The sequence below is a fragment of the Balaenoptera borealis genome (genome assembly GCF_965194805.1).
Source record: "Balaenoptera borealis genome assembly, chromosome: 8".
Lineage (NCBI taxonomy): Eukaryota > Metazoa > Chordata > Mammalia > Artiodactyla > Balaenopteridae > Balaenoptera > Balaenoptera borealis.
Window position 1 is genome coordinate 101,692,950 of NC_138865.1, and position 27,450 is coordinate 101,720,399.

At 39.4% G+C, this 27,450-nt stretch overlaps 2 protein-coding genes and 1 long non-coding RNA gene across 6 annotated transcripts in view; 1 reads left to right on the forward strand and 2 right to left on the reverse strand.

Moving 5' to 3' along the window:
* KIAA1958 overlaps positions 1–27,450 on the forward strand; it is a 225,725-nt gene that overhangs the window by 187,608 nt on the left and 10,667 nt on the right. The gene's annotated exons all lie outside the window — the stretch shown is intronic.
* Positions 1–27,450, reverse strand: part of INIP (INTS3 and NABP interacting protein) — a 53,570-nt gene that overhangs the window by 23,414 nt on the left and 2,706 nt on the right. For 2 of the 3 annotated variants that reach the window (XR_014247923.1, XM_082404254.1), the window contains exons 3-4: positions 3,537–3,639; positions 69–159 (exon numbers count right to left, since the gene is read on the reverse strand). Coding sequence is in view for 2 of the 3 variants with exons in the window: in XM_082404254.1 (XP_082260380.1) it covers positions 69–159; positions 3,537–3,639 (194 nt within the window). In the remaining variant the exon portion in view is untranslated. Of the gene's footprint in view, positions 1–68; positions 160–3,536; positions 3,640–9,309; positions 9,457–27,450 lie in introns of all 3 variants that reach the window. The other variant, XM_082404255.1, reaches the window with a different exon arrangement.
* On the reverse strand, positions 12,549–27,444 carry LOC309634316. 2 transcript variants are annotated; one of them, XR_014247973.1, is made up of 2 exons: positions 25,374–27,444; positions 12,549–25,076 (listed from the first exon to the last, which is right to left on the reverse strand). It is a non-coding gene; the product is annotated as an uncharacterized lncRNA (long non-coding RNA). The 2 variants fall into 2 exon arrangements; XR_014247974.1 differs by having other exon boundaries at positions 12,549–25,128.

Below are 27,450 nucleotides of genomic sequence, written 5' to 3' on the forward strand. Positions count from 1 at the left end.
AAGCGTGCTGGTTTCCAAGCCCCAGGAAATCTCCAATGAGACAAGAATGTCAGCCACACTTTCCTCACCTGCAAAGCCGCCTTCTGCTGGGCTGCAATGTGCTGCTGCTCAGCGTGGTCCCGGAAGTCCTTGTTAAGAGAGGGTCTCGAGAGCGCAATGCTAAAATGGGAATCTTAGTTACTTGACTGTTTAGAGACTCCCTTCCTTCTGAATCACACTGTTCATTAGATATTCTAAATAGGGATTACAAAAAAGAAAGAAAGAAGAACTTCCTGAATAAGTCTTTTTTCCTTCTCCCACTGTCTACATTAATTTATATGAAGAAAGCCTATATTATTTACTAGGGCTTCAGATTATCTCCTTTTTATTGATGATTTATGGTCCTCTGCTTTCAAACAGATTTGAGGTACTCTGGTCTATCATAAAGTTACATTTATGATGAAAACTAAAGAGTTGAATGTTTCAAGCAGAAGGTAGAACATGCAAAGGTAGGACTGGAGGTCAGGGCTCAGGAGGGGAGAAATGGGTTGGCAAAACATGAGGCTAGGGAGGAAGGCAGGTGCCGGGATATATAGAGCCTTGTGAAATAAATTAAGAAATGAAGACCTTATCCTAACAGTGAAGGGAGACTCCCAAGAGTGTTACAAGCAGAAGAGTGACTCGATCAGAATTATCACACTACGGTTCAGAAAGACCGCCACTGTGGCAGACAGTGCTGGTCATCTCCCCAACAACTGTTGCTCTCCCTCCTTCCTCGCTAATGGAACCCACACTTAGTTCAATTATCGTTGGTCCCATTCTTCATGGTGGGCCAGGTTATCCCCCAGGGGGTGAACTTTGACTGGTATAAGACAACACCATTTCCCTTGCTGGTTTCCTGTTTAGGCAAGAGAAAGGTTCACAATTCTGGGCAGCTAGACTTCACGGGTAGTCTGCTTGAAGGCTTTGAGAACGTTTTCCTCACTCTTACAAAATGGACACAGGAGAGGAACCTTTCTGGCTTTTGCCTCTACGGGGGCTCGGTGTACAGTGATGCCTAGGCTACTGCAGGCATATTCTGACCAGTAAGGAGGTGCTGACCCATGGAGAAGGGCAGAAGGGAGAGAAGGAAGCTGGGTCAGTGCTGACACTGGTGTGCCACTGCAGTAAGCCATTCTGGAACCACCTTATCTTCACGCTTCTGGTTAACCTATATCCTAACATTTTTGCCAACTTTTTGGTTTTCTGTTACTTCCAGATTAAAACATCCTAACTGACACAACTGATAAATGTATTCGAGAGAACTTAAGACTGTGGGAAATTCAGGAGGTAGTAACTGAGGCAAAAAATGAAAGTGGCCAGGACCAGGGCAGCATCAGTTGCAATAAAGAAAAATGGACAAGTTTGAGACACATTTCAAAATATAAACATAAGAGAATGATAAATGTTTAGAGATGGAAGCAAAAGGGAATAATAAACAATTAAAGTTCACATTTCTGACTCTGATTACTAGTAGATCTGTACCACTCATGGAGACAAGCAAGCCAACAATATTAAGTAGGTAGAGAGGGAGGGAAGATGAGTTCGGTGTGGGACATACTCAGTTTGAAATGCCTGGAAGACATCAAAGTGCAGATGTCCAGGAGGCAGTCTGGTGCTTGAGACAGAGGACGAGGCTGGAGATGCAAATGTATAAAAGTAACTGGCACATAAATTACAGGCTGTGAAAGTGAAAGCAACTGTCCAGTGAAAAGACATAGACTGGGAGACTGGATCTAGAACAGAACTCTGAGGAATATCAACATTCAAGAGACAGGAAGTGGGACTTCCCTGGTGGCTCAGTGGTTAAGAAGCTGCCTGCCAATGCAGGGGACACGGGTTCGAGCCCTGGTCCAGGAAGATCCCACATGCTGCGGAGCAACTAAGCCCGTGTGCCACAACTACGGAGCCTGCGCTCTAGAGCCCGCGAGCCACAACTACTGAGCCCGTGTGCTACAACTACTGAAGCCTGTGCGCCTAGAGCTCGTGCTCCGCAACGAGAAGCTACCACAATGAGAAGCCCACGCATCACAACAAAGACCCAACACAGCCAAAAATTAATTAATTAATTAATTTAAAAAAAAAGAGAGAGAGAGGCAGTGGAGAAATGTCTGCAAAAGAAACCAAGATAGTGTAACAGTGGATGAATGGAAGCCAAGGAAAGAGAGTATTTTAAGGAGGGCACTGTATACAATGGAATACCACTCAGCCATGAAAAAAAAGAAAGAAATCTTGCCATTTATGACAACAAATACCATATGATCTCACTTATATATGGAATCTAAAAAACAAAACACACAAAACAAAATGAAAACAGACTCATATACACCTGAAACTAACACAATGTTGTAAATCAACTATACTCCAATAAAAAAATTTAAAATATATATTAACCAATTAAAAAAAGAAAACAGACTCATAGAACAAACAGGTGGTCACCAGAGGGGAGCAGGTTGGGGGTGGGCAAAATAGGTGAAGGGGATTAAGAGGCACAAACCTTCAGTGAGAAAATAAAGAAGTCACAGGAATGTAATATACAGCATAAGGAATATGATTCATGATACTGTATTAATTTTGTGTGGAGACAATGGTTCTTAGACATTGTGGTGATCATTTCATAATGTATGCTCATGTCAAATCACTGTGTAGTACACCTGAAGTTAACACAACTCCACTTCAATTAAAAAAAAAGAAAAAAACAGGAGGGAGCAATCAGTGGTGTCAAATAATGCTAGGAAGTCTAACAAGAAAAGGACTTTGGTCCACCAGATTTAGCCACAAGGAGGTTGCAAGTGACCTAGGCTCAAACCTGTTCTTTGGGTTGGAGGTGGGGAGGCGTGGAAGTCAGATTGTAGTGGGCTGGGGAGTAAATAAGTGAGAAAGCAAAGGTGAGTACGTACAGACAACTCCTTTAAGAGGTCTGGCTGACTCTGCACACCTAAAAAAATAAATTAGCTCTAGCTTTCACGTGAATCCTTTCCTGTATACCTGAATTCACCAGGGACAGTCCCCTGAAGAAACAGAAGAATATTTTATACTATATTATACTTTTATTAGAAATCAATCTAACAAGCTAATAAAATAACAGAAACAGATAAAAAAAAAAAGAGAGGGGAAAGTTAGGGTGGTGGCTGAATGGGATAACGGATGTCAGGGAAGAGATTTAAGATGGCAGAAACGGAATACAATAAAGATCATTAAGCTACCGCAACTTTACCTATTTTGCATAATGCTTAAAAAGTGGGACATTAACAATAATTTCAGTAACAAAAAAACTATACAAAACTCTTTTCTTTTTTTGAATGTAGGCTGTAGGGAAATTTTAAGTCTGATTAGAATTAAAATATTTAAAATCTAAGCAATTAAATAATCTAACTTTTCAAGTCTAACTAGGAAATAAAACATAACATGTTAAATTCCAATGTTAAAGAAACAAACCATTGCCAACCAATTTCAGTTATATTGTCCAAGATATTTTTTATATCACTGAATATAAAAACCACATTATTCTTCAATACCTAGCTCCAGGATGATTTGTTGAAGATTGGTTCTGCATTAGTAATTTTCTTTTTTCTTTGTCCAGTTCTGCCAAGATTGCAACTCTATTTTTGTTTTGAAAACCTAAAAAAAGAGAGAGTGTTGGGGACGAGAAAGAGAAATAAAATGTTTTAGAGCTGTTTTATAAACCTAGGCTACCTAGAAACCCAGAAATCAAAATTCTGTTCTCTAACACGATAACGAACCCACTAGTAAGCAGTTTCCCTAGATGGTTACTATCTCCCTACTGCCTATTTTCCAGCAACTTTAACAGGATAATATGCAAAGGATAATACTGACTGAGGACTTTTTTAAGACTTAGTTCTAAAGAATTTTAATCATCAAAGTATGGGTAACAGCATTTGTTTTATAACAAAATCTCTGCAGCCCCAAATGCTACAGGGACCAATCTCTATCCTGCTCTATCTCCGGGAGTGAAGATTTTCTTAGTTCTCAGTTTTAGGCCTCTCTGTGAATGCCTCTTTCAGGAGGGGAAAGCATTAGATACACTCAGGTCAAAACAGTATTTTTCTTAACTGCTTTCATTCAGAGATGACACACAGTCTTTCAAGGAACAAGTCAGAGAACTGCAACTGACTAGAAAGCAATTCTGAGAGAGAAATGGAACATAACTGACAGGGTACAAACAGGTCCCTTATCAAATCCTGAATACTGGGCTCAATTTTGAGCTCCAATTTTAACATAAGATCTACAGCAGAGGTTCGAAGTCCTGGCCCAGGAGCAGCATCCAACTCTGTTTTTAAAATCTGAATTAAATGCCAACATGTAAACACTGTATACAAAATTCTCAGATTACTTGCTTCTCTTGAAACATCTCAAGGTCTGGCGTAGGGGTCTGGATGCCCCCATGGCAACAATTAGGTAGAACAAAGAAACAGTTGTCCCCTTTAGCTGGGCACTCTCCAGCTTGTTACAGGCCTTATCAGATTTGTTTATACCTGTAGGCATTTAAGTTTCTGATCCCTAATTTAGAAGAAAACAAATGGAAAGGTTAAAGGATTAGGAAAAAAACTATGGAGGCAAAAAAAGGCCAGGGGCCTCGAATCACTGGGTTAGCATCACTGCGCTGGAAGAAAGCATGAAGAATGGGGAAGGAGGGAGCTTTCAAGCAGAGCAGCAGCAAGCACTCCTCAGGGTACTCACATGAGGGATTTTAAGCACTTTATATTGATCGCAAAGGAGAACTGGGCGGTAGGATGCATATTTCCTCCTCTCCTGGGAGAGGAGTCAGGTCAGGGACAGCGCAGGATGTACAAGGAACAGGAGCATTCACTGAGATTAACACTGAGACTGGGCTGAACCAGAAGCAGCTGAGGCTTGCGGCACTTTCCCCTAAACCTGCTCTTAAATCTAGCAGCAGTAAACTGACTCAGGCCAGGCCAGAAATGGGCAAAACCTGTCTCTGCCACAGCCATTTTAGGAATTTATCATCTCCATTTTCCTTCTCTGCCCCCTCATGCTTATGCCATCAACCTGTCATCAAATTCTAGTAATAGCAGACTCCTTTCTGGAACAGATAATTCACACTAACACATTCTGGTACTTCTGAGGAGATGATTTTGCAAGCCTTCCAGGTGATTCTTCATCTATTCTAATCCTAATTCTAATCTTCCTTCCTGCCGACCTCTTAGTTAATCTTCCAGGGAAGAAGCTCTATAAGGCCTTTACAGGCCACATGTCATTACCTGCTCCACCCAACCTCATAGACAGGACTGCCTCAGGAGAAGTCTTCTACCTAAGGAAGGATTTAATACAGAACTCCCAAGAATGTACGATACTTAACGCCTGTGAGTGCTAATGCTATGGTAAAGGGTGCCATGTGTAAAAATAATTGAAACTTTGTCGAAATACTGTTAAAGAAACACCATTACCAAAGTAATATAGAATGTCAAGTCCAAACAACCTAATTAGTATGATGTCCTAACATCTTGTAGTTTTTTAAAAAAATAATACCCATAAATTGAAAGAAAAATATTTTATTTCATTTTAAAATAACCACTAATGCAGTGTGTGTACCTGGGCACTGTATAACTTTGCAAACCTGGGAATCAGTTCAGACACTACCATCCTCGTTCCCTGTTCCGCACAGTACTTGTTTTTTATCAAAGCAGTTGCCAAAAACCCACTTCACAAAAATATGACACCGTCGAAAGTAATGTAGCACACTGGTAAGTTAAACTTATTAAATTGCCTATATTTCACCATTTTCTACCTACAGAAACAATAATTTCATATGATTCACTAACTTTAAAAAAAAAGTCACATGTCCTTCTTGGCTTGATCAATAACAGCCTCCTTTAAAAAAACTTCATGCATGTTTGACAATCGGAGCACAGGTAGCTATAGTGAACTCCCTGTTACCATGGAGATTAAGTGTGAAAATTAGTAACTATAGGCTCTAAATTAATATTAATACACTAGTTTCTTTGTCCATGACCTTTGCCCACTAAGGAGAGCTATGTTATTCTCAATCTGTTGTACTGCTCATGGTGAGCCCGTTCCCCAAATAAACCAATCAGTCAGTATCATATGGATCAGACGGGAAGTACAGAATATGGGTATTACTGATTTTATATAACAGAAACTTCCCTAAAAGTAATGTAATACAAATTAAGGTAAGATAATTATGGAAGGATAAGTATACTGTAATGTGTTATGTAAAGGAATCCAGAAGTGAGTTCTTTGTAAAGTGAAGAATGCTTTCCAGCTTGAGGTTGGCCAGGCAACAACTGGAACATTAAAAAGAGAATAATAATTATAACTAAATGGAACAAACTCAATCTATGATAAACCATGAATTCATAAAAAGATACAAAAAAGAAAGTTAGGGAATTCCCTGGCAGTCCAGTGGTTAGGACTCTGCGCTCTCACTGCTGAGGGGCCGGATTCAATCCCTGGTCGGGGCACTAAGATCTCACAAGCTGTGTGGTGCGGCCAAAAAAAAAAAAAATTAAAGTATATAAAAAGATTGTAAAGAAAGGTAAAATAATAGTCATCATGCTAATAATTAGGTTAGTGTTAACATTTAGATGTTTTGTTTCTCCTATTAAGTTTATGTCTGTTTATAAGGCATAGCTGTTTACTTTTTTGTTTAGTTACAGGAGGAAGGGGTAGATATAGGGAACTGTGGATAAGCCAAATAGTCCCAGAAAAAGCAAGTTATATACCAAGAACAGGAGGGTCAGATCAGTGCAGGTCCTCACACACACACACATCATTTGAAAGGAAACGCAGTGGTAGATGAGCACCCATGGTCACACACAATGACCAAGCAGAAACCCTGAGCTCTAACTGGATGAATTAGCAGAATATCCTAAAGAGAGCTAATGGTACAGACCTGATCCCTGATTTCTTGGGAGATGAAATGTCCATAATTCCTGGCAGGAATGCTACCAGAAAAGGGCAATTCATAATGACAACAGAACAATGGGTTATAAAATACTAATCACATTTAAAAAAAAAAAAAAAAGAAGAAGAAGAAGAGTATTTCATTCAGGGAGTAACCCCAGGTTGCAAGAAACTAAAAATGTATGAGAAAAGGCATGAGTTTAAAAAAAAAAAAAAAAATCTCATTAACTTAGCAAGTTTAGTTACAAAAGTGACCAAGTACACACCAATGCAACTTTTAAATCATCTTTAAAGGCATAAGCAACTCTTGTGATTTACCTAAGAATCAAATCCATCAACAAACCCTAAACCTTGACTAATCTGAAATTTTGTTTTGTTTTGGTAGTGGTAAGACAACCATAACCCTAGGAAGGTGTAAAAAAATTACTAAAATCCTGGGAAAGTACAGAAATAAGAATCTGGGAAGATTATTAAAATCCAAGGAAGATTAAAAAAACAAAGTACTACAGAGAGAGTAAATGAATTAATTAAACCCATGGGTTAGTATTTTAAAATAGGTTTAATTTTAAGTATAGTAAGTTTTGCAATCACTATATAAAGTGAAGTATTATAGAAGTCAAATTAATTGTAATTTAAACTGTTATTAAAGATAATTTAACTAAATAATCTTGTAATCAATTCTAAATGCTTAAAACATTCTATTTTGGAACTTAGTTCATAAGTAGGTTTAAAAACTGCGCATTAATTATGAGCAGTGATGAGGATTTTTCTCCATGCACAAAATCCCCTTAGACATTAAAGAACTTGCTAAAATAGTTAAATAAGCGGTCATTAGACAGGGGTAGCTCATAGCCTTCCTTCCCTGGTAAAGGATAATGCCTCTCTCTGTATCTCACTTAATGCCCCAGGCTCCCACCCAGAAGCCTGAGTTTTATCCTTATAATACCTCCTTCTTCCTACCCACATCCAACCAATCACCTAGTCCAACCAATTTTATATCTTCAATGTCTCTAAAATATCTTCCCCTCTCAACGCCTATTCCACAGTCTAACCAGGCAAGGTTATCTCCTGTATAACATTCAAGAACTTAATGTCTACATGTAGGCAGCTGAGAGCCACAAAAACTATTTTACAGGGAAAGGGTATGGTCAGGTCTATTAGGCTTTTACTTTGAGCTTGTCTTATGCCCTGAAACCTATGCTTCCCTCTGGAGCATTCAAAAATAATCTAGTACTAATTTACATGTCAGTTTTGTACAAAACATTTACTGTATTATAGAAATATATAAAAGTCAAGAGATAGCAGTTAGGTAATAATAATAGCTTATTTCAAATTTGAAACGTAAGGCAAAAAACTAGGTAGTCAATTGGGTTATGTGAAGTAGTTCAGTGTAATTTTCTAGAGCAAGATTCTCCCACCTTCAGAGTTTGTAATACAAACTTACTCTAAGGCATCAATATATAAAATTTAACTTTTATTCTAATCACTACATGAACTGTTTTTTTAAACACAAACTGTCTCTCGCCATAATTCAACATTTTACTTTTGCATTATTTTAAATGTATCTTAAAGTCACATGTAACTTTTACATTCTTAAAAGCATGAGAGTGTTAAAATATATTATCTCATGTACAGTAGGAATTACTTAATATTCCTTTATAACTAAACTTTTTCCTAATAAAATTATCTTAGAATAAAGCAGCACACTCCAAAAGTTCCACTTAGAACTACAGCTCTATCTCCATTCACAATCATATATATTCTCATTTCCATATTCACTTATAGAAACATTTAACTCCCACACATTTCTGTGTCACTAAAAATATTCTGGAGTAACTAGCATTACAGCAAATTGCATTTAAAACCTAACAGCTGATATTCACTTTGCATGAATAGTTCTATGACTCTTCAACAAGGACTAATAGGAATTCCTTTTATTGAAAAAAATCTAAAACTAAAGAATGAAAATTATTGTTTGATTAGTGGGGTTATAGACAATCTACTTTCCAATTACAGTTGTTATATTGCTTTCATAACAATTTTTTAAAAGATATTTTAAAATATTCAAATCCTTTCAAGTGACTATCTTACAAGCTATATACTCTTCACAACTATACAGTAAATGAACTATCATCCTAAAACAGCTGTTTAGGGGGAGTTCCCTGGTGGATTAGTGGTTAGGATTCCGGGCTTTCACCGCCATGCCCAGGTTCAATCCCTGATTGGGTAACTGAGATCCCACAAGCCATGTGTCACGGCAAAAAAAAAAAAAAAAAGACAGCTGTTCAGTATTGGAGGAAAGTCACAGTGGCACTATTAGTTTAACATGTTTTAAGTTATTTACTGATTCAACATATATTTATTGTGTATCCATGACATACATACAGGCACTAAGGTAGAGTCTAAGGATGAAATGATGAGCCACAACTTGATTTGATGCTAGTTCTCATGGTTCTTAAACATTCCCGTGAAGATAGAGATTATCAAATAATTACACAAATGAATGTATAATTAGAGTCTAAGATGAGTAGTCTGAAATAAAGAAATAACATTCTATAAGCATTAAAAACAATCATTATAGGAATCAAGGTTTTTTTTTTTTACATCTTTATTGGAGTATAATTGCTTCATACTGTTGTGTTAGTTTCTGCTGTATAACAAAGTGAATCAGCTATATGTATACATATATCCCAATATCCCCTCCCTCCCACCCTCCCTATCCCACCCCGCTAGGTCGTCACAAAGCATCAAGCTGATCAGCCTGTGCTATACAGCAGCTTCCCACTAGCCATCCATTTTACATTTGGAAGTGTATATACGTTAATGCTATTCTCTCTCTTCATCCCAGCCTCCCCTTCCCCACCCCATCCTCAAGTCTGATCTCTACATCTGTGTCTTTATTCCTGCCCTGCCACTAGGTTCATCAGTACCATTTTTCTATATTCCATATATATGCGTTAGCATACGGTATTTGTTTTTCTCTTTCTGACTTACTTCACTCCGTATGACAGACTCTAGGTCCATCCACCTCACTATAAATAACTCAGTTTTGTTCCTTTTTATGGCTGAGTAATATTCCACTGTATATATGTGCCACATCTTCTTTATCCATTCATCTGTCAATGGACATTTAGGTTTCTTCCATGTCCTGGCTATTGTGAATAGTGCTGCAATGAACATTGTGGTACATGACTTATTTTGAATTATGGTTTTCTCAGGGTATATGCCCAGTAGTGGGATTGCTGGGTCATATGGTAGTTCTATTTTTAGTTTTTTAAGGAGCCTCCATACTGTTCTCCCCAGTGGCTGTATCAATTTACATTCCCACCAACAGGAATCAATGTTGAATCAACTTGACCTAGACTGGGAGTAGGGGGAGCAGTGTCAGAGAAGTCTCCCACAAGAAGTAATGCTGGAGCTGAAATGTTAGATTAATTAGGTTAATTAGGGGTGGGGGACAAAATAACACTTCCCCCTTTAGAAAGATCACTGTAGCTACAAGGTTGAGAATACACTAGACAAGAGAAAAAGAGACTATTACAGTAGAACAAGGTGGAGATGACAGAAGTTGTTAGTGGCCAGGGAAATGGAGAGAGATGAACAGACCCAAGAGCTTTTTAGGAAGTTAAATCAACAGGACAGTGATAGAATAAATAAGAAGTCAAGAATGAGGAAGAAGGTGTCATGGATGGTCCTGAGGTTTTTGGCTCATACAGTTAAATGGTATATTATTTGTACTGCTGCTGTAACAAATTACCACAAACTTAATGGCTTAAAACAACACAAATCTATTATCTTACAGTTCTATAGGTCAGTAGTCTCACTGGGCTAAAATCAAGTGCTGCATTCCTTTCTGGAGGCTCTAGGAGAGAATCTGTTTCCTTCCCTTTTCCATCTTATAGATGTGCCTGAGTTCCTTGGCTTGTGGTCCCCCTTCTCCAACTTAAAAGCCAACAATACTGCATGTCTCTGACCCTTCTGTGGTCATTTCTCTCTGACCACAGCCAGGAAAAAGTTCTTTGCTTTTAAAGACTCATGTGGGAGGGGGACCTTCAAGATGGTGGAGGAGTAAGACGTGGAGATCACCTTCCTCCCCACAAATACATCAAAAATACATCTACACGTGGAACAATTCCTACAGAACACCTACTGAACCCCGGCAGAAGAACTCAGACTTCCCAGAAGGCAAGAAACTCCCCACATACCTGGGTGGGGCAAAAGAAAAAAGAAAAAACAGAGACAAAAGAATAGGGATGGGACCTGCACCTCTGGGAGGGAGCTGTGAAGGAGGAAAAGTTTCCAAACACTAGGAAGACCCTTCATGGGCAGAAACGGGGGGTGGCGGGGGAGAAACTTTGGAGCCACGGAGGAGAGCACAGCAACAGGGGTGCAGAGGGCAAAGCGGAGAGATACCCCCACAGAGGATCGGTGCCGACCAGCACTCACCAGCCCGAGAGGCTTGTCTGCTCACCCGCCAGGGCGGGTGGGGACTGGGAGCTGAGGCTCGGGCTTCGGTCAGATCCCCAGGGAGAGGATGGGTTGGCTGTGTGAACACAGCCTGAAGGGGGCTAGTGTGCCACAGCTGGCTGGGAGGGAGTCTGGGAAAAAGTCTGGAACTGCCTAAGAGGCAAGAGACTATTGTTTCGGGGTGCACGAGGAGAGGGGGTTCAGAGCACTGCCTAAACGAGCTCCAGAGACGGGCACGAGCCGCGGCTATCAGCGCGGACCCCAGAGACGGGCATGAGACGCTAAGGCTGCTGCTGCTGCAGCCACCAAGAAGCCTGTGTGCAAGCATAGGTCACTATCTACACCTTCCCTCCCGGGAGCCTGTGCAGCCCACCACTGCCAGGGTCCTGTGATCCAGGGACAACTTCCCCAGGAGAACACACTGCACGCCTCAGGCTGTTGCAACAACGTGCCAGCCTCTGCCGCCACAGGCTCGCCCCGCATTCCGTACCCCTCCCTCCCCCCGGCCTGAGTGAGCCAGAGCCCCCTGATCAGCTGCTCCTTTAAGCCCCTCCTGTCTGAGCGAAGAACAGATGCAAGAGGGTCACCTACATGCCCTCTGTACATGCAGAGGTGGGGCCAAATCCAAAGCTGAACCCCAGGAGCTGTGAGAACACAGAAGAGAAAGGGAAATCTCTCCCAGCAGCCTCAGGAGCAGCGGATTAAATCTCCACAATCAATTTGATGTACCCTGCATCTGTGGAATACCTAAATAGGCAAGGAATCATCCCAAAATTCATGTGGTGGACTTTGGGAGCAACTGCAGACTTGGGGTTTGCTTTCTGCATCTAATTTGTTTCTGGTTTTATGTTTATCTTAGTTTAGTATTTAGAGCTTATTATCATTGGTAGATTTGTTTATTGATTTGGTTGCTCTCTTTTTTTTTCTTTTTTCTTTTTATATATATATTTTTCCTTTTTCTTTTTGTGAGTGTGTATGTGTATGCTTCTTTGTGTGATTTTGTCTGTATAGGTTTGCTTTTACCATTTGTATTAGGGCTCTCTCTATGCGCTTTTGGTTCTTTTAAGTATAGCTTTTAGCGCTTGTTATCACTGGTGGATTTATTGGTTTGGCTGCTCTCGTTTTGTTTTTTTTTTTAATTTTTTATATTTTAAGAATTATTTTTATTTTTTATTTTAGTAACTTTATTTATTATTATTTTTCTTTCTTTCTTTTTTTTCTCCCTTTTCTTCTGAGCTGTGTGGCTGACAGGGTCTTGTTGCTCTGGCCGGGTGTCAGGCCTGAGCCTCTGAGGTGGGAGAGCAAGTTCAGGACACTGGGCCACCAGAGACCTCCCGGCCGACGTAATATCAATTGGTGAGAGCTCTCCCAGAGATCTCCATCTCAATGCTAAGACCCAGATCCACTCAACAACCAGCAAGCTCTAGTGCTGGACATCCCATGCCAAACAACTAGCAAGACAGGAACACGACCCCACCCATTAGCAGATAGGCTGCCTAAAATCATAATAAGGTCACAGACACCCCAAAATACACCACCGGACGTGGTCCTGCACACCAGAAAGACAAGATCCAGCCTCATCCACCAGAACACAGGCATCAGTCCCCTCCACCAGGAAGCCTACACAACCCACGGAACCAACCTCACCCACTGGGGTCAGACACCAAAAACAATGGGAACTACGAACCTGCATCCTGAGAAAAGGAGACCCCAAACAAAGTAAGTTAAGCAAAATGAGAAGACAGAGAAATACACAGCAGATGAAGGAGCAAGGTAAAAACCCACCAGACCAAAGAAATGAAGAGGAAATAGGCAATCTACCTGAAAAAGAATTCAGAGTATTGATAGTAAAGATGATCCAAAATCTTGGAAATAGAATGGAGAAAATACAAGAAACATTTAACAAAGACCTAGAAGAACTAAAGAGCAAACAAACAATGATGAACAACACAATAAGTGAAATTAAAAATTCTCTACAAGGAATCAATAGCAGAATAACTGAGGCAGAAGAATGGATTAGTGACCTGGAAAATAAAATAGTGGGAAAAAAATGCTGCAGAGCAGAATAAAGAAAAAAGAATGAAAAGAATTGAGGACAGTCTCAGAGACCTCTGGGACAACATTAAATGGACCAACATTCGAATTATAGGGGTCCCAGAAGAAGAAGAGAAAAAGAAAGGGACGGAGAAAATATTGGAAGAGATTATAGTTGAAAACTTCCCTAATATGGGAAAGGAAATAGTCAAGTCCAGGAAGCACAAAGAGTCCCGTACAGGATAAATGGAGAAGCACGCCAAGACACATATTAATCAAACAGTCAAAAATTAAATACAAAGAAAAAATATTAAAAGCAGCAACAGAAAAGCAACAAATAACATACAAGGGAATCTCCATAAGGTTAACAGCTGATCTTTCAGCAGAAAGTCTGCAAGCCAGAAGGGTGTGGCAGGACATATTTAAAGTGATGAAAGGGGAAAACTTACAACCAAGATTACTCTACCGAGCAAGGATCTCATTCAGATTCAACAGAGAAATTAAAACCTTCACAGACAAGCAAAAGCTAAGAGAATTCAACACCACCACACCAGCTTTACAACAAATGCTAAAGGAACTTCTCTAGGCAGGAAACACAAGAGAAGGAAAAGACCTACAATAATAAACCCAAAACAATTAAGAAAATGGTAACAGGTACGTACATATCAATAACTACCTTAAATGTAAATAGATTAAATGCTCCAACCAAAAGACACAGACTGGCTGAATGTATACAAAAACAAGACCCGTATATATGCTGTCTACAAGAGACCCACTTCAGACCTAGGGACACATACTGACTGAAAGTGCGGGGATGGAAAAAGTTATTCCATGCAGATGGAAATCAAAAGAAAGCTGGAGTAGCAATTCTCGTATCAGACAAAATAGACTTTAAAATAAAACTATTACAAGAGACACTGAAGGACGCTACATAACGATCAAGGGATCAATCCAAGAAGAAGATATAACAATTGTAAATATTTATGCACCCAACATAGGAGCACCTCAATGCATAAGGTAAATGCTACTAACAGCCATAAAAGGGGAAATAGACAGTAACACAATCATAGTAGGGGACTTTAACACCCTACTTTCACCAATGGACAGATCATCCAAAATGAAAATAAATAAGGAAACACAAGTTTTAAATGATACATTAAATGAGATGGACTTAATTGATATTTATATTATTTTGGACATTCCATTCCAAAACAACAGAATACACTTTCTTCTCAAGTGCTCATGGAACATTCTCCAGGATAGATCATATCTTGGGTCACAGATCAAGCCTTGGTAAATTTAAGAAAACTGAAATTGTATCAAGTATCTTTTCTGACCACAACACTATGAGACTAGATGTCAATTACAGGAAAAAAATCTGTAAAAAATACAAACACATGGAGGCTAAACAATACACTACTAAATAGCCAAGATCACTGAAGAAATCAAAGAGGAAATCAAAAAGTACCTAGAAAAAATGACAATGAATACACGACGACCCAAAACCTATGGGATGCAGCAAAAGCAGTTCTAAGAGGGAAGTTTATAGCAATACAATCCTACCTCAAGAAACAAGAAAAATCTCAAATAAACAATCTAACCTTACACCTAAAGCAATTAGAGAAAAAAGAATTTAAAAAAACCCAAAGTTAGCAGAAGTAAAGAAATCATAAAGACCAGATCAGAAATAAATGAAAAAGAAATGAAGCAAAGATCAATAAAAAAATAGCAAAGATCAATAAATAGCAAAATAGCAAAGATCAATAAAACTAAAAGCTGGTTCTTTGAGAAGATAAACAAAAATAATAAAACATTAGCCAGACTCATCAAGAATAAAAGGGAGGGCTTCCCTGGTGGCGCAGTGGTTGAGAATCTGCCTGCCAATGCAGGAGACACGGGTTCGAGCCCTGGTCTGGGAAGATCCCACATGCCGCGGAGCAACTAGGCCCGTGAGCCACAATTACTGAGCCTGCGTGTCTGGAGCCTGTGCTCCGCAACAAGAGAGTCCGTGATAGTGAGAGGCCCGCGCACCGCGATGAAGAGTGGCCCCGCTTGCCGCAACTGGACAAAGCCCTCACACAGAAACGAAGACCCAACACAGCCATAAATAAATAAATAATTTTTTAAAAAAAAGAATAAAAGGGAGAAGACTCAAATCAGTAGAATTAGAAATGAAAAAGGAGAAGTAACAACTGACACTGCAGAAATACAAAGGATCATGAGAGATTATTACAAGCAACTATATGCCAATAAAATGGACAACCTGGAAGAAATGGACAAATTCTTAGAAAAGCACAACCTCCCAAGACTGGACCAGGAAGAAATAGAAAATATAAACAGAGCAGTCACAAGCACTGAAATTGAAACTGTGATTAAAAATCTTCCAACAGGGACTTCCCTGGTGGCACAGTGATTAAGAATCCGCCCGGCAATGCAGGAGACATGGGTTCGATCCCTGGTCCAGGAAGATCTCACATGCCACGGAGCAACTAAGCCTGTGCACCACAACTACTGAGCCTGTGCTCTAGAGCCCACAAGCCGCAACTACTGAGTCCACACGCCTAGAGCCCTGCTCCGCAACAAGAAAAGCCACCACAATGAGAAGCCCACGCACCGCAATGAACAGTAGCCCCCACTTGCCACAACTAGAGAAAGCCCACATGCCGCAGCGAAGACCCAATGCAGCCAAAAATAATAAATTGAAAGAAAAAAATCTTCCAACAAACAAAAGCTCAGGACTAGAGGGCTTCCCAGGCAAATTCTATCAAACATTTAGGGAAGAGCTAACACCTATCCTTCTCAAACCCTTCCAAAATATAGCAGAGGGAGGAACACTCCCAAACTCATTCTATGAGGCCACCATCACCCTGATACCAAAACCAGCAAAGATGTCACAAAAAAAGACAACTACAGGCCAATATCACGGATAAACATAGATGCAAAAATCCTCAACAAACTACTAGCAAACAGAATCCAACAGCACGTTAAAAGGATTATACACCATGATCAAGTGAGGTTTATCCCAGGAATGCAAGGATTCTTCAATATACGCAAATCAATCATTGTGATAAACCATATTAACAAATTGAAGGATAAAAAACATATGATCGTCTCAATAGATGCAGAAAAAGCTTTCAACAAAATTCAACACCCATTTACGATAAAAACCCTCCAAAACCTCAACATAATAAAGGCCATATATGACAAACCCACAGCCAACATCATTCTCAATGGTGAAAAACTGAAACCATTTCCACTAAGATCAGGAACAAGACAACATTGCCCACTCTCACCACTATTATTCAACATAGTTTTGGAAGTTTTAGCCACAGCAATCAGAGAAGAAAAAGAAATAGAAGGACTCCAAATCAGAAAAGAAGAATAAAACTGTCACTGTTTGCAGACAACATGATACTATACATAGAGAATCCTAAAGATGCTACCAGAAAACTACCAGGACTAATCAATGAATTTAGTAAAGTAGCAGGATACAAAATTAATGCATACAAATCTCTTGCATTCCTATACACTAATGATGAAAAATCTGAAAGAGAAATTAAGGAAACACTCCCATTTACCATTGCAACAAAAAGAATAAAATACCTAGGAATAAACCTACCTAAGGAGTCAAAAGACCTGTATGCAGAAAACTATAAGACACTGATGAAAGAAGTTAAAGATGATACAAACAGATGGAGAGATATACCATGTTCTTGGATTGGAAGAATCAACACTGTGAAAATGACTATACTACCCAAAGCAATCTACAGATTCAGTGCATTCCCTATCAAACAACCAATGGCATTTTTCACAGAACTAGAACAAAAAAAATTCACAATTTGTATGGAAATACAAAAGACCCTGAATAGCCAAAGCAATCTTGAGAAAGAAAAGCAGACCTGGAGGAATCACGCTCCTGGACTTCAAAACATACTACAAAGCTACAGTAATCAAGACACTATGGTACTGGCACAAAAACAGAAATATAGATCAATGAAACAGGACAGAAAGCCCAGAGATAAACCCACGCACATATGGTCGCCTTATCTTTTTTAAAGGAGGCAAGAATATACAATGGAGAAACGACAGCCTCTTCAATAAGTGGTGCTGGGAAAACTGGATAGCTACATGTAAAAGAATGAAATTAGAACACTCCCTAACACCATACACAAAAATAAACTCAGAATGGATTAAAGACCTAAATGTAAGGCCAGACATTATCAAACTCTTAGAGGAAAACAGGCAGAACACTCTATGACATAAATCACAGCAAGATCCTATTTGACCCATCTCCTAGAGAAATGCAAATAAAAAGAAAAATAAACAAATGGGACCTAATGAAACTTAAAAGCTTTTGCACAGCAAAGGAAAACATAAACAAGACAAAAAACCCTCAGAATGGGAGAAAATATTTGCAAATGAAGCAACTGACAAAGGATTAATCTCCAAAATATACAAGCAGCTCATGCAGCTCAATATCAAAAAAACAAACAACCCAATCCAAAAATGGGCAGAAAACCTAAATAGACATTTCTCCAAAGCAGATATACAGATTGCCAACAAACACATGAAAGGATGCTCAACATCACTGATCATTAGAGAAATGCAAATCAAAACTACAATGAGGTATCACCTCACACCAGTCAGAATGGCCATCATCAAAAAATCTACAAACAATAAATGCTGGAGAGGGTGTGGAGAAAAGGGAACCCTCTTGCACTGTTGGTGGGAATGTAAACTGATACAGCCACTATGGAGAACAGTATGGAGGTTCCTTAAAAAACTAAAAATAGAACTACCATACAACCCAGCAATCCCATTACTGGGCATATACCCTGAGAAAACCATAATTCTAAAAGAGTCATGTACCACAACGTTCACTGCAGCTCTATTTACAATAGGTAGGACACGAAAGCAACCTAAGTGTCCATGGCCAGAGGAATGGATAAAGATGATGTGGCACATACACACAATGGAATATTACTCGGCCATAAAAAGAAACGAAATTGAGTCATCTGTAGTGAGGTGGACGGACCTAGAGTCTGTCATACAGAGTGAAGTTAAGTCAGAAAGACAAAAATACTGTATGCTAACACATATATATGGAATCTAAAGAAAGAAAAAAGGTTCTGAAGAACCTAGGGGCAGGATTGGGATAAAGACAAAGACTTAGAGAATTGACTTGAGGACATGGGGAGGGGGAAGGGTAAGCTGGGATGAAGTGAGCGAGTGGTATGAACGTACATACACTACCAAATGTAAAACAGATAGCTAGTGGGAAGCAGCTGCATAGCACAGGGAGATCAGCTTGGTACTCTGTGTCCACCTAGAGGGGTAGGATAGGGAGGGTGGGAGGGTGGGAGATGCAAGAGGGAGAGGATATGGGGATATATGTATACGTATAGCTGATTCACTTTGTTATACAACAGAAACTAACACACCATTGTAAAGCAATTATACTCCAATAAAGATGTTAAAAAATAAAAAAATAAATACTACATGTTCACAAAAAAAAAAAAAGAAAAGCCTAGATTGTCTGGAAGAGACTAAATACGGTCATTCAAGGTGATTTTTCTGAGAGCTCAGAAAGAGAGAACTGTACAGAAAGCTTCTATCACTATATCTGCATATATATATATATATATATATATATCTGTTTATATATATTTCATCATGAACAGAATGTTGACACAAATATGAATGTTAAAGGTGCTTCTGGGGAAGTCTCAGATGGATATGAGGAATATGTTACTGGAAACTGGAGGAAAAGCAGTCCTTGTTACAAAGTGGCAGGGAACTTGACCAAATTGTGTTCTAGTGTTTTGTGGAAAGTAAAAGCTGTCAGTAATGAACTTGGATATTTAACTGAGGATATTTCTAAGCAAAATGTTGAAGGTGTGACGTGGTTTCTCCTTGCTGCTTATAGTAAAGTGTGAGAGGGAGACAACTGAAAAAGAAATTATTATGCAAAAAGGAACCAGAACTTGAAGACCGAAAATTCTCAGCTTATTCATATTGCAAAAAATGAGAAAGTGTGTTCAGGAGAGAACACCAAAGACATGGCTGGACAGTCTTTACTAAAGAGATTATGGGTGTGTCACATGGATCCAATCAACCATCTCAGCAGAAGCACTGCCAGCTTGGACTGAAGAGAACAGAGGTGGGATGAAATGAAGGAAGGCTGTCGGACTTCTGGGGTTCTACAAGCAGGAAGTTAGATGTTAGACATGTCTGGATGCAAACATGCGTCATCCTTCGAGTACAGGGAGGAATGACTCTGAAGGTGGGTCAGGGGTCAGCAGGGCTGCTACTGCCACCATGGGTCCAGAGAGAGCACAGGCCCAGGCAGCAGGACTGTTTCCTCATTGGTTCCAGAGGGTTTGGGGACAAAATTCAGGAAGGAGAAGGCAGAGCCACCACCCTTGTTAGACAGAAAATTGAGCCAAAGAGGATTTCACTCTCGAGCCTTAAAATCTAATGGAATTTTCCACAGTAGTTTCTTAAAATTAGCAACATAGGGGCTTCCCTGGTGGCGCAGTGGTTAAGAGTCCGCCTGCCAGTGCAGGGGACATGGGTTCGGGCCCTGGTCCCGGAAGATCCCACATGCCACGGAGCAGCTGGGCCCGTGGGCCACAATTGCTGAGCCTGCGCGTCTGGAGCATGTGCTCCGCAGCGGGAGAGGCCGCGATAGTGAGAGGCCCGCGCACTGCGATGAAGAGTGGCCCCCACTTGCCACAACTGGGGAAGGCCCTCGCACAGAAACGAGGACCAAACACAGCCATAAATAAATATAAATAAATAAATAAAAATTAAAAAAAAAAAAAAGAGAGGAAGGATGAAAGGGATAAAGAGGCCTGCAAGTTGATGAGAGTCTAGGGAGCTTTAAAAAAAAAATAAAAATAAAAAAAATTAGCCACATATATATATATATATATATTTTTTTAAACATTTCTTGCTTCTCAGCTCTCTTTTTTAAATTCATTTATTTTTATTTATTTATGGCTGTGTTGGGTCTTCATTTCTGTGCGAGGGCTTTCTCTAGTTGTGGCAAGCGGGGGCCACTCTTCATCGCGGTGCGCGGGCCTCTCACTATCGCGGCTTCTTTTGTTGCAGAGCACAGGCTCCAGACGCGCAGGCTCAGTAATTGTGGCTCACGGGCCCAGTTGCTCCGCGGCATGTGGGATCTTCCCAGACCAGGGGTCGAACCCGTGTCCCCTGCACTGGCAGGCAGATTCTCAACCACTGCGCCACCAGGGAAGCCCAGCCACATATATTGTCATACAAATAATGTCAGCACACAAATGTGTGCTGTAGAAATGTTGCAGACTGGAGAGTAAAAGATGTGAGTTCTAGTACTGATGTTGATATAATAAACTAAAACTTTGAATAAATTAAAAATCTAATGGAATTTGCCCTGCTAGGTTTTGGACTTGCTTAGGACCTGTCAAGGCTTCTTCTTTCCAATTTCTTCCTTTTGGAAGGGGAATGTCTATCCTATACCTGTCCCACTATTGTGTTTTGGAAGCAGGTAACTTGTTTGGTTTCATAGGTTCACTATTGGAGAGGAATTTTGCCTCAGGATGAATCATACCTCTAGTCTCACTCATATCTGATTTAGATGCTATTTAGATGAAATTTTAGACTTAGAGTTGATGCTGGAATGGGTTAAGACTTTTGTGGCTGTTGGAATGGGGCAAATATATTTCACATGTGAGGACTTGAATTTTGGAGGCTGAGAGGGTGGAGTGTTATAGGTTAAATTGTATCCTTGCAAAACACATAGATTGAAGTCCTAAGCCCTAGTACCTCAGAATGTGACTGTATTTGGATACAGAGTTTTTAAAGAGGCAATTAAGGTTGAATGAGGTCATTGGGAGTGGGCCCTAAGCCAATATGACTCGTGTCCTTATAAGAAGAGGAGATCAGGACATGCACACACAGAGAAAAGAAAGACCATGTGAAGACACAGGGAGAAAAGACACAGGCCATCTACAAGCCAAGGAGAGAGGCTTCAGGAGAAATCAACTCTGCTGACAACTTGATCTCAGAATTGTGAGAAAATAAATTTCTGTTGTTTAACAACAACAACAAAAAAGAATTACTAATACATGCTACTACACAGATGAACCTCAAAAACATGCTAAGTGAAACCAGACACAAGAGACCATATACTGTAAGAGTCCATTTATATGAAAGGTGTCCAAAAGAGGCAAATTTATAGAGACAAAAAGTACATTAGCGGTTGCCCAGGCCTGTAAGAATGGGAAGTGACTGCAAACAGGCATGAGTTTTCTTTCTGGGTTAATGGAAATGTTATAAAATTAGATATTGGTGAAAGTTACATGCTTTACAAAGGTACTAAAGATTCCTGAAGTGTAATCTTAATACAGGTGAATCTTATAGCATGTAAATTATATCTCAATAAAGTTGTTTAAAAATTTTTTTTAAATAAAAAATAAAGACTCATGTGATTAAAATGGGCCCACCTGGATAATCCAGGATAATCTTCCCATCTCAAGGTCCTTAACCTTAATCACGTGAGCAAAACTCCTTTTGCTATGTAAGGTAACAAAGTCACAGATTCTGGGGATTATGACGTCGGCATTTTTTGGAGGGATGTGGGGAGAATACTATTCTGCCTACCAAACTCCTTAATGATATATAAAATGTATTCAGTGGTTAAAACTCAAACTTATTCAGGGGAGACTGCCTGATGTCTAAGTCTTAGCAGAATAAAAAATACAACAACATTATTAACATGAAGTAATTAGTATCAGTAACTAGTCTTCTAGCTATCTAGTTAATGGCAAACACTTCCTGTAACTTGCAGGATTAAAAAATTATTCAACTCTTAGCCACCTTTGGAATTTACTGAAAATACAGATCAAGGAAAGGAATAAGCCCTAATGTCTGCTCAGGTGATCTCCCTGTGTTCAAGTTCTCTCTCACTCAGACCCCAAGGACTTACCCCTTTTAAGCTACCGCCACTTTTTCTATCCACTGAGGTTTCTTGTCTTCAGCACTAGCTAAATAAGATGATGAAATCTCTTCTGCTTGAATCACCCTTTCCTCCTCACTCATTTTTCTTTTCCTCTTACAGATAAACTCACAGGCCCATTTCCCTGTAAGGATTTTCTGCTCAATAACAGATGGAGAAGAGATACAAAAATTAAGATGAGGTCTTTTGCCCCTAGTCTAGAGCTCCCAATTTTTTTTTAGATACTATAATTAGAATGTTCAAACCCTCCAGCTAAAGTGCAGTATGGGAAAACAATGAACAGGGGACTTGGACACAGATTCAATTTGGGTTCTCATCTCAGTATTACCAGTTACTATTTAATACTGGGAAAATTACCTCACTATGCAGGACTGATGGACATAACAGTGACAACTTTGAAGGGTGGTTATATGAAATATAGAAAATAAAAATAAAATACCTAGCACACTGCCTGCCACGTGGTAGTTGCTTAATAAATACTAGCTATTATTACCTAGTATTCTCTATCATTTAGATTGTCAACCTCACTAGATTCTTGTCAGCCCCATTCTGACAATTCTCTGTCAGTAAACTGTTTTTCATTACACAGGGTACAATTGATTAGCACAGCTTTCTAGGTTACACTCACATGACAGGCCTCCCAGGCCAGTCTGAATGGACCTGGGGATCACAAGCTCTCTTCTACTATACAAACAATCTCATGCTAGTTTATGTCATATTCTGCCTCAACTCAGTTTCATTCCTATTTGAACCTGGGCCTACAGATCAATCCTAGCATCAGAAAATTACGGTACACTCTTCGCCTTGGCAGTGAAAAATGAGACAAAAAGAAATCTAGCTTTAAAAAACGAACTCCAAATTGTGTCTTTGTGTCCACTTTCATCTTTAAAAATGTACAGATGCAAGAATTTTGAGATGATTTTTATGCATCACTAGGGTAAATTCTTAATTGAGAGGTAGCATACCTTAGTACAAGCCTGAAGGGTAAATCTGCTTTCCTTCTGGACCATAGGTGGTTTAGGTGAAACTTGTACTTGGGTCTGAGGTCAAGCAAGACACCTCCCAGGAGCTATGTTCCATTCTTACACAGAGCCCTAAAATCACAGCTAAGAGCATCCAAACTGGCCCCAAATCAATAGTTCCCACCACTTGATCTGCAGGGCTTATAGTTATTACTCTAAGCATTTTGAGATAACTATAAAAGAATCAAAAGAATTCACATTCTTTTTTTTTTTGAGGGCAATCGCTATTTTTTTTTAATTATTTATTTATTTATGGCTGCATTTGGTCTTCGTTGCTGCGCGCAGGCTTTCTCTAGTTGCATCGAGCAGGGGGTTCTCTTGTTGCGAAGCACAGGCTCTAGGTGCGCAGGCTTCAGTAGTTGTGGCACATGGGCTCAGTAGTTGTGGCACACGGGCTCAGCAGTTGTGGCTCGCAGGCTCTACAGCTCAGGCTTAGTAGTTGTGGTGCACGGGCTTAGTTGCTCTGCAGCATGTGGGATCTTCCCCGACCAGGGTCAAACCCATGTCCCCTGCACTGGCAGGCGGATTCTTAACCATTGCGCCACCAGGGAAGTCCCAAGAATTCACATTCTTTACTCAGTTTTTCACCAGGTTTCTCTGTGCATCTGAAATCAGGTTAGACCAATCTCCCAACTGCCAGCACATAATCACAGGATCTTGATATTTACCAATGATGAGAGCCTCTTTACATAGGAATGGTACCTTGGCCAAATTCCAGTTTAACAATCTGCCTCTACATATTAAATTCTCAAAATGTTACTTCTTATCAATCAAATAATTATTATGAACCTACTGAATGTTCCACACTGTGATGGATGCTAAGAGTATGAGACTTCAGTAACTGTCTGCCAAGAGCTTGTGAAATTTAGCAGTTCAGATTACTATTACAGTATGATAGGCTGCTAGATCTGAAAGAGGGCCTGTCCCCTACGCCAGAGACATTAATAAATTACAACACACAGATGAAGATTTCTTAAAAGTCATTGTTCTTTCAGTTATAAGATAATTATGGAACTTGGTATTCAATCTCCACAATAAGTAGTTCCAATACACATAAACAGTACAGAAATAATATAGAGAGTAAAATGCAATAGATCCAAATAAATAAGAATTTTAAATTTTCACTGAGAGTCTAGGAGTCTACAGAATATGATATGGACTCCCTCTGCTGGTGCCTAATAGCAGCAGCTCCATGACACCAACAATATCACTGACAAAAGAGCAACAAAAGCCAAAGGACTAATCTAAACTCGCTTCTATGTTTTTTTGTTTGTTTGTTTTATAAATTTATTTATTTATTTTTGGCTGCGTTGGGTCTTCCTTGCTGTGCGTGGGCTTTCTTTTTAGTTGCAGCGAGCGGGGGATACTCTTCGTTGCAGTGCGCAGCCTCTCATTAAGGTGGCTTCTCTTGTTATGGAGCAGGGGCTCTAGGTGCGCGGGCTTCAGTAGTTGTGGCACATGGGCTCAGTAGTTGTGGCACAGGGGCTTAGTTGCTACGCAGCATGTGGGATCTTCCCAGACCAGGGCTTGAACCCATATCCCCTGCACTGGCAGGCAGATTCTTAACCACTGCGCCACCAGGAAAGCCCTCGCTTCTATTTAGATTAAGGGATGTTTCGTAGTGGATTTGACTATGGATCAATCAAAGGCGACAGTAAAAATGATTGTGCTTTATTGCAACTGCTTAAAAAAAAAAAAAAAGAGTAACTAGCAAATTGTAAATCTTGCATATTTGTGCTATTAAAACAGACGGATAAAAATATTTAATTTGTTTTCATTTGGACTGCACTGTGTGATTTTTAGCAGCATATTTTCTCTCCAAAATAGATTTCTCTTAGTTTCATTTCGGTTCAAATTAAATTATTTTTAATCTGAATCCTTATAACTTGGTGAAAAGAGGAGGTCAAAGACCATAGGGGAATACTGACCTGTGATTAGTCCATAGAGCACACAAATCACACTTGGTTATTTGAGAGAACAGAATTGTATTAGCTGGTTACAGCCAGTAAAGCTATCACCAGAGCTAGCTTTTCACAATACCACACTTCTATAAAACTCATGTAATCTTTAGTCTGTCCTAAATGCAACTAATATACTAAAACAGATTCAGTGGGCTTCCAACTTCCAGTGCTAGCAGAATAGTTTGGTTAGAGTAATCCTGCCACAAATATAATAATAAATTCTGGAAAAAATACTAAATATTCATTATTTGAAGGCACTAGAGACTGACCAAAATCAGGCAGAAACTGCAACTGGTGAGATTTGGGAGTTGGTGGCCTTTTGCACTCCTTAATCCACGAACAGCTTGCACAGCCTCACCTTACTGGCTTGAGGTATCAGAGGACAGAGTTCAGGACTGGCAGAGTAACCAGAAAATTAGGGGAGAGACTTGAGAGGGAAAGGCAGAAGGAGTAAAGCCTAAAACATGCCTATAAAATCCACCCAAAGTTTTCGCTTTCTGCTAAACTACACATACATGGGAGAGACAAATAAAGCACTAAAGCAGCAACTGGAAGCTGAAAAGAATGAGCAGAGATTTCAGCTGCTGCCCAGCATAAGGGAGACAAGAGTTTGGAGTATGAGTTGAGCCAAGCCATCTGCTAGAATAAAAATCACATTTCAGAGGAATATAACAGAATTCAGAGTCTCTACAATGTATTAGTCATAATATCCAGTATTCAATAACAAATCACTAAGTATAGTAAGAAAAAGGAAAATGTGACCCATTCTCAAAAAAAATGCAGGCAACAGAAACCAACTCAAAAGATGATCTGGATGATGCAATTAGCAGTGACATAGGACCGGTATCTAGACTCTTAAAAAAAAATTGATAATAAAAATAACCCAAATTTTAAAAAAATGAGCAAAAGCCTTGAACAAACACTTCACAAAGGAAGTGAAAACAAACACTTCACAAAGGAAGATTTGCAATGGCCAATAAGCACATAAAAAAGTGCTTTTGCCAACATTTGTCATCAGGGAAATCCAAGTTAATACTACAATGAGATGTCACTTCACACCCTCTAAAATGGCTAAAATTGAAAAGACCAACAATGCTATATATGGAGCAACCAGAATTCTCACACTTTACTAGAGGGAATGTAAAGTACATCCACTTTGGGAAAAGGTTTGGCAGTTTTCCATAAAGTAAACTATACACTCAGCGGCTCCATTGCTAGATATTCATCCAAATATCTGCAAAAAGACTTACAAACGAATATTCAAAGCAGCTTTATTCACAATGGCCAAAACTGATACAACCCCAAAGTCTCCAAAAAGGAATGAATAAATAAATTATGGTAAATTCATACAGTGGAATACTAGTCTGCAATAAAAAAGAATGAACTATTGATACATGGCATAACATGGATGACTCTCACAGACAGTACAGTGAGTGTAAGCAACTGGACACAAACACGTTTATATGACGTTTAAAATAAAACAAGACTAAGATTAATCAAAAAATATGATGCGTCAAATAAGGAGTTTAGACTTGATATGGAGAGGAAACAGAAGCTTGCTCCAAGTTCTTAAGCAGGAGACAACTTACAAAGTGGAATTTAATGCTTTCTAGAGATTAAATTTTACTTTTGAAAACTTATTTTTAAATAAAAACTCCTTATTTGGGATGTATCTAACTTGAGTTGCTTTAGAGAGCTCTTAACACAAGTGAAACGTGTATGAAAAGTTTTTTGAGCAAACGAAAATAAAGGAGTGGATATTGCCTAGTGACAATATAACTTCTTTAAAAGTGGTTCTAATCTCAAGTAAAAGAGCATGAGAACACAAATGTCTGAGGAGGACTTAAGGTTTACAATGTGAATAATATTAACATATAGGATTAACAGCTATTAAGGATGTTACATATCTGATGAAACGTTGGACTTGCTTCAAATATGGGGTTTTACTTGGCTATTCATTTTTAATTCTGGCTCTAGTAACGGCCCTATGCTAGATTTTCTATCAAAATACTTTACTATATGAGGAAAAAGTTCCTAGCATTTA